The sequence below is a fragment of the Nyctereutes procyonoides genome, unplaced genomic scaffold (assembly GCF_905146905.1).
Source record: "Nyctereutes procyonoides isolate TBG_1078 unplaced genomic scaffold, NYPRO_anot_genome, whole genome shotgun sequence".
Taxonomy (NCBI): Eukaryota; Metazoa; Chordata; class Mammalia; order Carnivora; family Canidae; genus Nyctereutes; species Nyctereutes procyonoides.
Window position 1 is genome coordinate 8573264 of NW_026575025.1, and position 12347 is coordinate 8585610.

Genomic DNA, 12347 nt, shown 5'->3' on the forward strand with positions numbered 1-12347 from the left:
CTTGTTGATCCTTTTAGTCCATTAGACTTCACCATGAAACTATAGTCAACCATTGTGTGGCTGTCCCCCAAGGAAAGGGAAGCAAAGGTGGGACAACTCTGCCCCACCTTCATGCCACTCCCCCACTGCAAGCTTCCTGCAACAAAATGTTGGTTGCAGTTTTAGTGAAGATAATAAACACTGCCCCCCTCTAATTTTGTAAAGTATCCCCTTGGAGAGAAGACACAGCAAATGTGGATTTACAACATTCGTTTTATTAATGAACCTGTTTTGAAGAACATGGTTTGGGTGTTTCCTAACACTTGATCCTTGGGTTAAACACATTTACCCACCCGGAACAGGCATTGGACAAATGCAAACCTCTATCTCCAAGGACAGAAAGATTATTGTATGGTGACGGGTAACCGAGAATATATCATGGGCAGACAAATCTAGGCTGGATTCCAGAAAATGCTGACCCAAGCATGCTCAGGTCCTCTTCCCAAATCCACCAAGATCTGGCCTCTTCTCTTCTGCTGGGGAGGAAAGGGAATGCCCTGGTCACCATGCGACAAGGGCAATGTGTCCTCCCTAATGATGTTCAGTGTTTGCTTTATTTTTTGCTCCTTTTCCCTATCTTAAAAAAAAAATTAAGGTATAAATTACGTGTAATAAAGTGCATAGATTTCAGGTGTTGAGTTCAGTGAGTTTTGACAAATGTCTACAGTCATGTAACCTCCATCACAGAAGATCCAAGTTTCCTTGGGCCCCTTTACAGTTAATCCCTCCCTTCTCCTTCAGGAACAAACCATGTTCTCATTTCTAGCCTTGTCAGTCTGATTGGTTTTAGAGCTTCACATAAAGTACTCTTGCTTACGTGTCTCGCTCTTTTCCTTTGATGTTTAAGATTGATAATACTATGTTGCACTTATCATAGTTCCTATTTATTGCTGAGTGATATTCTATGTATTAATATGCCATAACCCACTTAACCATTTTCCTGCTTTTGGACATGTTTTTAATCTTTTGTCATTATGAATAAAGCAACAATAAATATGCTGGTCTATCATCTGTGGATAAAAATTTTCATTTCTCTTGGATGAATATCTAGAATGGCCAAGTCATAAGGTAGAAATAGCCCCAATTTAAAAAACTGGAACCTTGCCCAACAGATTTCCATGTTGGATGCCTTCTTTTAGACAGCAATGTGAGTCCCAGTGGCTTTACATTCTCATCAGTACTTGGTATCAGTTTTGTTTTTTTTTTTTAACTTTAACCATTCTATCAGATGGGAAATGCTTTTTGTGTTTTTAATTTGCATTCCTGGAAGACTATTGACACTGAATGATTTTTCATATTCTTGGCCACTCATGTACCTTCTTTGTGATGCTGTCTCCTGCCCATTTGTTAAACTGGGTTTTCCATCTTATTTTTGATTTGCATTTTTCTATCTTCAGGGGATGAGTCCTTTATTAGGGCACCCAGAGATCATTTTCTTCATGGCAGGCCAAGGCCTACTTGTTCATTCTGAAGAACAGAAAAATTTCATTGTGGTAAAATCCCACTGCATTTTTCTTCTGTGACTTGTGCTTTGTGTTCTAAGAAAACTTTGCTCATTCCAAAGCGGTTTAGATATTCATGTTTTCTTTTAGAAGCTGAAGTGCTTATGTTTAAGACTTCGAACCTACTCTGAATTAGTTTTTGTAGAAGGTGGATGGTAGTAGTCAATGTTCATTTCTTCCCATACAAATCCCCAATTGTTAGTTAGGGGCTGAAAAGACTTCCTCATGTCACTGCCTTGGCAATGCTGCTGAAAGCCAAGTAACTGCATTTGTGGTTCTATTTGCAGATTCTACTCCATCTCCTTGATCTACTTCAGGGGCTGGCAACCTCTCTGTAAGGGGCCAAGAGTCATCCTGGGGTCTGTAGGCTCCATGGTTTCAGCTGCAACTACTCAACTCTACCAGTGGATCATGAGAACAGCCAATGGGGGTCAGGTCCAGCAGCAGGTGGGGGCAGTCCCAGAAGTCACCTAAAGGTCTTTATTCCTGTGAGTTCACTCTTCAAATTTAATTCTCACATGCACACTGATCTGCTTCAGAACTGTTTTGAGCACTATTCAGTCTTTGTTAACATTTCTACTGTTTGGCTATCAAACATGCCATGCAGCCAATCTCCATTTGTTGTGCTACTTTGAAATTAAACTGTCAAATTCTAAGCAAAACAAAACAAGGCAAAAGGCTTTGCCTAGGAGTATACTAACAGCTAATATTAAATGCACATTTACAGTCAAGTATTATTCTACTACATAGAATATTGTTACACTTAATCTTGACAACTCTGTCACTTGCTAGCTGGGCATCCTTGGAAAAAAACCAGTTCACTTGTACCTCTCTTGTGCATGTATAAAATGACAGCAGCTATCTAGCTCATAAAACCACTGTGAAGTAAAGTGAATGCACATAAAGCACTTAGAACAGAGCTGGCATACAGTAAGGACTCTCTATTCTATTTAACAAGTAGAGAATCCTCCAGGAAAATCAAAACCAAACTAAACCAAATGCCTCACCTAAAGCAACATGCAGCAGCACTGTCAGTCGCCATGGTCCTTGCCTTTGATGCATGCAGAACATATCTGGTGGTGGGGGGGGGGGGATCGAGATCACTGCAAAGGCAGCGCTGTGTCATCTCTCTTTGGTAAGTTCTGAGTAACTAGTGGAGATGGTGAAGGCAAAAGGAGCCAGCATATGCTGAATGCTGAAAATTAATGACTGAAAAGGGATTTACACGGATGGGAGTGAGATTGAGAAAGAGGAAAGTACATCAAAGTGAAGAAAGAACACAGGGTGTGCAATGAGTCAAGTGGTGATCAACAGCATATGAATACGCTGTTCCAGTAAAGCTACCTGTAAATACAGGTGATGGGCTTGAGCTGGCACATGGGATGTAGCAGACCCCTGGAGCCACCTGACTGGAGTGAAGCAGCGTGAGTTTTCAGGAGGCACGGGTTTTAAGTACAACAGCAGGTTCTAAGCCAGGATTAGAAAGGTTAGCTGTGACTTTATGAGGCTGAGAAGTAAGCAAAGAGTTAACACTAACATTTATTAACCATTTACCATACGCAAGAACAATTCTACTTTTAGGCCTGTAAATTTATCAAGTCCCATTCTGGCAGGAAAAGCAGCTGAGACAAAGAGAAATCAGTCCTTATGAGAGGGTGAGGTGGAATGAGAACACAAGCCCCTGTCTTTGGAGCCCTGCCCTTGATCACCCGGAGGGATGCCCTCAGAGCCCTGGTATGCAGAGGCATGTGCCTGGACCAGCACAGAAACCCCTGGTGAAGACAGGTTCTGGGGATCAGGAACCATACTTGTTTATGTGAACAGGTGGAAGGAGAGTGAAAACCAAGCAGCTGTGAGGTAGTACTGCATGTTAAACATCATAATGGAAAACCTGAGAAATTTTATCACCGAAGAGTCACACTACTGGTAGGGCTGGAAGCCAAGAATACAGATTGGAGAAGTGCAACCCATGGAGCAGGTGAGAAGCTAGAGACCAGATAAACCATTGAAAGAGCTAGTGGCAATTCTGTCAGAAGTACACCCACTGAACACTTGTGGGCAAGATGAGTCCCTGACACTAGGGATGGCATACCCTTAACTCGGGATATGAAATACAGCCTGTGAGCTTTGTCAGGAAGCCCTGACCATTAAAAATTAATGGTGCTATCGCAGCAATGTCCATAATAGCCAAAAAGACGAATGGATAAAGATGTGATAGATATCACTCAGTCATAAAAAAAGAATGAAATCTTGCCATTTGCAACAATGCAGATCGAACTATAGGATGTTATGCTAAGCGAAATAAGTCAGAGAAAGACAAGTATCAGATAATTACACTCCTAAGTAGAATTTAGGAAACAAAACAGATGAACACAGGGGAAAGGAAGGAAAAATAAGACAAAATTAGAGACGAGACAAACTATAAGAGACTCTTAACTCTAGGAAACAAACTGAGGGTTGCTGGGGGTGGGGTGGGGAGATGGATGGGGTAACTGGGTGATGAGCTTGAAGGAGGGCACGAGATATAATGAGCACTGTGTTATATGCAACTGATGAACCACTCAATTTTCTCTCTGAAACTAATTACACATTGTTAGTTAGACTGAATATAAATAAAAAATTTAAAACAGTAGGGAAAAAGAAATCAATGGTGCCCCCACATACCTTGTCTGGTTATTAAAGCCCAAGCAAGGTACAAGAGATTTCTAGAAACAAAAAAATTAGGCTTTATTTTTGTTGTAGTTATTTTTAATACAGGTAACTGTATTGTAGACATCTGTTAGCTTCGCAATTCAATGAGGCCAATACACAGAAACTAGAGACTAAATGAGAGTGTACTTGCTCCTGGCCCTTGGGCTGGCACCCCCAACAGACTTTCTTTTCATTCTTATGTCCTTTCCCTCCCATGTAAGACAAACTAAACAAAACACTACTCCAAGAAAAAACTCAAGTGCCCTGGCATCAGTGGTAGGTGGGATGCAACAAGATGCTGTTACCTTAGATGGGATGGAAAAGCCAACCAAATCCAAACTGTGTGGAGGCAGCAGTGCCATCCCTGGAGCCAAGCCCTGGAGGTGGCCAGCAAGGCTCTTCACCAGGCAAGACAATAGTGTACCATCTGTCAGCGGTCCCCGAGGTCCGGCGCCATGGAAGTCAGCATCCTTGAGACAAGTGAAAGGAGCCCTGTCCTCTGGTGGCACTAGGTTCCAGAGGAGAATGCATGAGGACAGTCTCTTCTGAGAGGAGCTCACAACAGAAAGGGTTCCTGAGGAGGCGCGCAAAGGCCAAGTAAGGCACCTTTGCTGTCCATCCCAGGGCACACCACAGTCTCCACTGTCCTTGACAGGTCTGCCCTGGTAAGCCTCAAACAGAATTTCTACACCATTTACAGTGAAAAAGTAAATAAGAAATAAGGCATTAAACATTTGATTTTTTTTTTATTTCCATATGCAATGTAATGTTTAGGCACGCTGCTTGGGATGCTAGTTCTAAAAAAATCGTTGGCCATTATTCAGAATATCCTTTTGGTTTTAAATACTGGTCAGGACAAACAAATGATGTAAAAATACGTGAATAGTTGTCTATTACAGAAATGAAAACCTGATCTGCATCTAAAAGTGCAAGAGGTGAAGAAATTTAACCCTTTCCCCAGACGATATGGCAATATACGATATATTGCTTCAGCTGTTTGAGAAGGCTGTGATGTATTTTTATATTGACATAGAAAATTATAAATTACATTGAATTAGTATCCATAATCACTATATATATACACAAACCAGTTCTAAAAAAAATACACTGGTTTAGAAGTTACGAGTGGAAACCTCACAAGGTACAGGAGCACAATTACCATGCTTAGGTGCCAGGTTTTGATTTCTAGTTGGAAACACTAGCCTGTAAAATGAACGTGCTGTAATCCATCCGTAGCACGAGCATTCTTCGACTGGCCTGCCTGATATGGTTTAGGTTTGTTAAATATGCAAATTGCTCAGAAATGTTCATTGGTGATGCTTGTTAACAAGGTAAATTTTGGTGAATGGGTTAAAGGGCAGAGGAACTACCAAAACAAAACAAAAAACAAAAACAAAAACGAAAAACAAAAGAACTCAAACCACAAGCCATGTACACTCCAAATAGTCTAGTGTTTCACCTGTAGGAATAACCATTTCAAGCAAACAAGACTTTAACAGAACATATGGCTTTACAATAACATCAATTTATCAACTAAGTTGTAGCAATAAATACTTAATCTCTACCAATAGACTTACATTTTTTGATCCGTTTAAAACAATACAGAAAACAGTTACCAATCAAAAACTGGTTATAAAAAGAACACCAAATATTTCTTATTCAAAATCACGTTTGTAAGTTAGAACAACCAAAATAACACTTAGAGGGCATTTCAACCCCACATCTCCTTGCCAGCCTGGAAGAGAAATGAATTCAGAATTTTGTACAAGGTGAAAAATGTATGAAAACTGCCTAATACTTTGGTCACACTAATAATTGTCAAATAGTTATGTTTCAAATACAATAGATCTGTGTATTCACTTTTATAAAACTATTCTTACAGCCATTTTAACTATAGTATTACTACTATTATTACATGGGTGGCACGATCTTATTTCACAGGCTACCCATTATTTAGAACAATACAATATAAACATACGCAAAAATTCTTGGTATTTGTCAATGTGCAATATTTTTACACTTCTGGATTTCTCTGTACAATGTCTTAGAATCTAGAATATAAAGGTTGCTGGTCCTGATCCCTTGCAGAGTGAGTGCAGCAGTGACGGCTTGGTGGGCTCCAGGTGACGTCTCCAGAGGCCCTGAACGATGGTGGCCTGCAGTCCTCAGCCAGCAGCAGCAGGGGTCACTCATCATACGGGGCCATTGACGGATGTGTCGCCTGGCATGCTTGGCTGGTCAGTCCTGCAGAGGAAGAGACAGACATGTGAGGCATGTGAGGCAGAAAATCAACTTGGTTTAGCTCCCTGAGCATGGGAACATTTATTTTAATATTGTTTATGCAATGTCTAGCACAAAGCCTGGCACTTATAGTTACTTAACGGAATGCTTCAAAAATGCATTAATCAAAAACTCCAGGAAATCTAACTTCCTAAGCTTCACCTCAGCTCTGGTTAACAGGCATTTAGCAAGGGCTGTAGCAGAGCAGAGTTCCATGAAACCATCCCACTTCGGCCTCCTAGAAGCACACTGTAGACCAGGTCAGTGGTATTTAGACTGTTGCTCCCAGACCCATCACGAGCCATGTGCTCATCCCCTCCTTCAAACAGCTTTTTATTTGTTCCATATATTGGACTCCGCATAAATTACACTTGAAAAGCAGGATTCTTCTACTGAAAGAGGAAAAAAAAGGCTTGTAAACAGGACCAGCTTTTGAAAACAGGCGTGTCCTTTAACAAATGTGCTCCCACCAGGCAGGTGTTAGGACTGAAGTTGGGAGAACAGAAGAGGGAATGCTAGGGGCGCCTGGGTGGCTCAGTTGGTTAAATGTCCAACTTTTGATTTTGGCTCAGGTCATGATCTCAGTCTTGGCGGCATTCCCAGATTTTTACAAAGCAGGCTTGGGAAAGGGTGCTTAGAGATGTACTGAGAAGCACATGGGTACTTCTGGACCAGCTCACAGCTCACAAGCTCAAGGCTTCAGACATTTGCTAATTGTAAGAGAGAGCCAAAAAGCTGACTCCACAAGCAATGCACTCTGCTTATATTCATGGTGTCTCCATACCTCAGAGACAGGGGGACCGGGGTTCTGCCAGCAGACACACCGGGTACAAATCCCACCATCACCACTCACAAGCTGCCGGGTCTCGAGTCCATCTTCTAACCTCTCCCAGTTCAGCTCCTCCCCCTGTGAAAGGGGGACAACAACCCCCCTAAAGGTGGGGGAGTATGTGATGTATACAAAGTGCTTGGCATACAGGCTGGCATGTGCTTGATAAACAATAGTTAAAAAGTTAAATTCGGTGGCAGTGCAAACCATTAAGTGCAGTAGTGCACGCCTGTCAACCCAAGGGGCCCCGATACCTGGTTGTGACACAAATCACGTGGGGAAAAGTGCAGACAGAAAGGCCCAGTGGCTCTCTTCACCTCCCGTACATTGCTCTTAGAACACAGATGGGCTCACCGGACCACTTACCTTCTCCCTGCCATCACAGCAGCTCAATGCCACCTTCTGAGCAGCCTTCTCCACTGCCCCATCTAAGTGGGACTCCTGATCTCCCATCCAGCTGGCCCGATCCTCCAGCAGCACCTCTTTCTACATGTGCCTAGATCATCTGGGTGTCTGTTATGCTACTGCTTTACCCCCAGGCCTAGACCACTGGCTGCCACACTCACGTGTGTTGGGTAGAGGAAGGACAGATGGATGAACGCATGGACACACGTGATGCCCTTGTCTTCGTCCACTGGCCCTCCTCAGTGTTTCCCCCACCACCTCAGTCCGGCAGATTGAGGGGCAGGACTCTTCACACCAGACGTCTCTAGGTGGGTAGAAGAGCAAGCAGGTTCCCCCAAGGCAAATAATTTTGCACTCCAGAGAGCCAAGGAAATGATCCCAGAGCTTCCTGTATCATTTATGTCTGAGAAACCAAGAAGAGACTCCTGAATCAACTCGAAATTGGAACAGACCTGGATTGTCCTGCTTTCTAAACAGATCTCAATATAAAGGAATGTTGTAGACAGAAATTAGGGAAAGGACATAACTGACTGGGAATAATATCCTACAAAATACCCTTGAAAAAACATCCACTGGAAACCCCAGGCAAAAAAAGGTGACTTGCCCAAAACACTTAGAAGCATACCTGGGGCCGGATCCATCAATGCTGTAGTGTCACCATGCCGCCTCCTCCTCCCAAAGCTTTCACTAGAGCCAACATGCTCAAATAGTTTTTATAATTGATTTGTTTTATACACCAAGATTTTTTTTTAAATCATAGAGAAGCAAACTCCTCATTCTGGCTATAATTCCCATGAGAAACAAAAGCCTTTTGTGCCACAAAAGAGGTTTTTCAACCAGTGAACAGAGTGTGCCCCCTGCTGGGTCCCACTGGTTATGTCACCCCTAACATGACAATGATTTTGGGGGTGAGGATCTGGTGAGGGGGAAAGACAGCTTTTCTGAAATGGCTTTAAAGATTACTTTATTCCTTATGCAAGGAATGTACAAACTTAGGTATATATAACAAAAAAAGTTAACTCTGGGAAGTGCTGAGCAAAGTTCCTTGTGGTCCAAGGGCAAATCCTCATCTTCTGGCGCGAGCTCTGGAGCAATCGGAGGCCGCCCTTGCTCTACCTGCGAGGCCGTGTGTATGGGCCAGGGCGCCGGCCCTCGGAGGCTGAGGCTTTGGCTTGGCCTATCCCTTCAGACCACTGGCTCAGTCTAAGCAATAGGTGACTAGAAAGAAAACATCACATTCCAAATCACTCAGCTCTGGCAGTGGGATTATCACACGTAATCAAGACAAATATTTTGCACAAACAAAACCATACAGGGAATCATCTGAGTTAAGAATATTTAGCAACATACAGAAAAGGGTCTCCAGGAAGGCTTTCCCCATGTGTCACAAGTGCATGATTATGGGAAAAGGAGTACCACCAGGGGTTGCTTGTGGCTGGCAGCTGGTAATCTTGTGGACCCCATGAGAACTTGGCTGCCACAGCCTAGTGGCCCCCCGATCCCAGGGGAGGCTCAATATCCGCCTCAAATTAGTACTTCCTTTAAAAAAAAAAAAAAGTACAGGGGAAGCATTGGAGACCCTTCCCTTCCATTTTGAGGAATTTCTTAGAGAGCGAGTGATATTACCAAATCTCCAAAAACCAGTTTTTGACTTTTGGGGTAAGGAGGTAAACCGTTCTGAGTTCTTGGCCCAGGTTCTTGGCCCTCTATGCATAGATGTAGCCTAAGATAATGCTACTATACTAAGTCACTGAATCCCTGAGGACAATGACTACTCCTATCTCTCCTGCTCCCCCAACTTCCCTCCCAGCTTCCAGAAGAAAACAGCGACAGTCAGAATAGGACCTGGGCAGGTTGGAGGAAGTGAGGAGTTACCTCTGCTCTGGGTTACTGCTGGGGGGCCGGGGGCCCACAGACTTCACCTCTGCTGTCTCAGGGCTCTCCTCGACATCTTTACAAGCAGCATCTTGAGAGGTAGACAGTTTTCCTTCCTCACTGCAGTAAAGAGGAGGACAGGCAGTGTTAGGCACCCCAGGTACCGGCAGGGGTGGAGGGTGAAGGCACATGCAAATGACCCTGGAAGTCATGGGTGCCATGGAGTAAAGCCCTGGGGCTGAGCATGCTCAGGGGAGGGACCACAGGGACCACAGACAGTGACTGGGAAATCACAAAAGGAAAGGATCACACATAAGAGGCAACCAAAGGAGGGACAATGTAATGCAGCTGGTGTCTGATAAAGAATGGCCCGCATTACTGTACATACCGATAGGATTTCAACACTCTGAAGCCAAGTGTGCAAAATAGAAAAAGAAATGTACAAGAGTTTCAGAATACTCCTATAAATGAGGAATGTGGGGGGGTAATATGTCCACGACTGCACATAAGCAGAACTGCAGACTCGGTGAAGGTGTCAAATGAACCTGTTTGAAGGAATGAGTCTTTAGTTAAGGCATTTTGCTTTCAGGGCCCAGCCCAGCATTAAACAGTCAGCAGGAGCAACCCCTTCAGCTTGCTGCTCCCATCATATGAGCAGGGTACCAGGTGCCTGCACCAGGATGCCTTCTGACAATGCATGAGAAGTATAGACATCATAAAGGGAGAGCCAAAAAGTAGCCAGAACAGGTAAAAGCTGATCCTAAGAGGGCAAACAAAAATATAGGAAGGGTTATCTCCCCCTCTCCTGGCTCTTGGTGGAAAAGACAAGTAGCAAATGCTTTTGATTGACTGTGGGGTAGAAAGTTAGCTATTCTGTCTGGACTTCCCATTTGACACAATCAAGACAGCACTAAAATAAGCTCAAGGGCAGCTAGAGGTTCCCTCTGGGAAGGGCCATCATTCTCAAGAGGGGAGTCCTGCCCTGGACTTGGTTATGAAAAGCCTAATTTTAGGATGATCTCTTGGGTGCCTTTCAGATGGGTCTAGGCAATTTATAAGGAAGAACTTGAACTAAACTCTAAAGATTTGTTAACAACTTGAGCTACCTTACTCTTCTCTATCCTCATTATCCATGCCCTCCCCAGAAAAGCAACTATCCTGATGTGTTTATGTATTACTTTCATTCTTATAAAATGTACAGTCATTGCATATGCATATTTTGAGGCAAGTAAGTGGCTCTGAATTGTATACCTCATTGTATTTATCTCTGTAACTCAACATACTCTGGAAGATCCACGTGTTTCTAGTGTCAATGGCACAGTGCCTGATGGTGTGCACTGCCCAATTCCACCTGGCTTCTCACAATGCCCCTCTATGCACAGTGCTGCCATGCTCACCACTGTGGCCTCCACGTGACTACACTTCTTCTGGGACTGCTTTTAGTGGCACTTTCAAGTTTTCTCTATAGATAAATGGGTTTAATTATTTAGGAATTTTCTTAACTTTGATGTAGTTTATGACTGGTATTTTGCCTGTTATTATACATCCTAATTGCTTATTACTGATGCAGAGAAAGGTTACTGATGTTTAAAACTGATCTGTTCCCCCAGCAGCTTTTTGAACTCTTACTAGTTACAAAAGTTTGCTACTGACTTGGTGGCAGGTGATGATTATTATATTATTATAATCGAGCCCACAACCACAAGATCACAACTTGAGCCGAAACCAAGTTGGATGCTTAAACTGACTGAGCCACTGAAGTGTCCCTGTTTTGCTCAGTTTTAATCATATGTGGGTATGGAACTTTATCAGAAGCATCATGAAAAGCCTCAAATGATTTCCGCTCAAGCTATTAACATATCCTAAATGACATGGACACTTTTCTTGGCAGTCCAGGGAAAACCATAACTTAATGTTATGAATTATTTTTAATGTGCTACTGGATTCGGTTAGCAAATGTTTTCTACAGGATTTCTGCATTTAGTTCGCTTGTAAGTGTATAAACTGATTGCTTTCTGTAATCATCCTTATCTGGTTTTGGAATTAAGATTTCACAGCCTCATAGAAAGATCCAGCAACTTCTGCACTTTTTCTACTTTCTGCAACAACTGAGACAGGAGTGCACAGATCAATGTGCACAAAACAGGATCGAATCATTACTACAACAAGCACATCCTATTTACTTGTAAAGCTGGCCTGCCCTGGAGCTGGCTTGCTCCTTGTTTTCCACCACAGATAATGGCTCGTGTCTTTTGTCCATTTAAAACTTATTATTAGCTTGTTTTTTTCTTGTTGATATTAGGTTTTTCCTTTACCCTGCTCCTGAATCTTCCTTTGTAGGTTATGGCACGTCTTTTCATTTTATCATGTTTTTCAGAATACCAGAAATTAAATAAAGAAAATTCATCAACTTTTTCCTTTATGGTTTGGTTTTTTAATGGTTAAAAAAACCCTTTAACCTTCAAATTATAAAGATATGCTCTCATGATTTCTTCTCAGAGTTGTAGTTTTGCCTTTCATATTTATGTTGAGACAGACTCAGTTTTATTTTTCTCTGACAGAATCGTCATTACTTCTCAGGATATTCTTTCCTTGCCGACTATAACACCATTCTAGCATGCACCAAGTTCCTGTAACTGTGGTGTCTACCTGCACAGCATGCCCAAAAGGATATCTCACTTGGTGATGCCTCTGCCTCTCTCCTTTCCTTCCTTCTTCAAAATGAT

General features: G+C 42.7%; 1 protein-coding gene across 14 annotated transcripts in view; it reads right to left on the reverse strand.

Annotated features, from left to right (window-relative positions):
* Nucleotides 1-234: 234 nt before the first annotated feature.
* The window catches only part of PPP6R3 (protein phosphatase 6 regulatory subunit 3), a 150619-nt gene continuing 138506 nt past the window's right edge, over nt 235-12347 (reverse strand). For 9 of the 14 annotated variants that reach the window (XM_055314472.1, XM_055314454.1, XM_055314451.1 and 6 more), the window contains 2 exons: nt 9622-9741; nt 235-8964 (listed from right to left, as the gene is read on the reverse strand). In XM_055314472.1, coding sequence (XP_055170447.1) covers nt 8859-8964; nt 9622-9741 — 226 coding nt within the window. In that variant the 3' untranslated portion in view covers nt 235-8858. The remainder of the gene's footprint in view (nt 8965-9621; nt 9742-12347) is intronic. The other 5 variants (XM_055314465.1, XM_055314455.1, XM_055314452.1 and 2 more) reach the window with 1 other exon arrangement.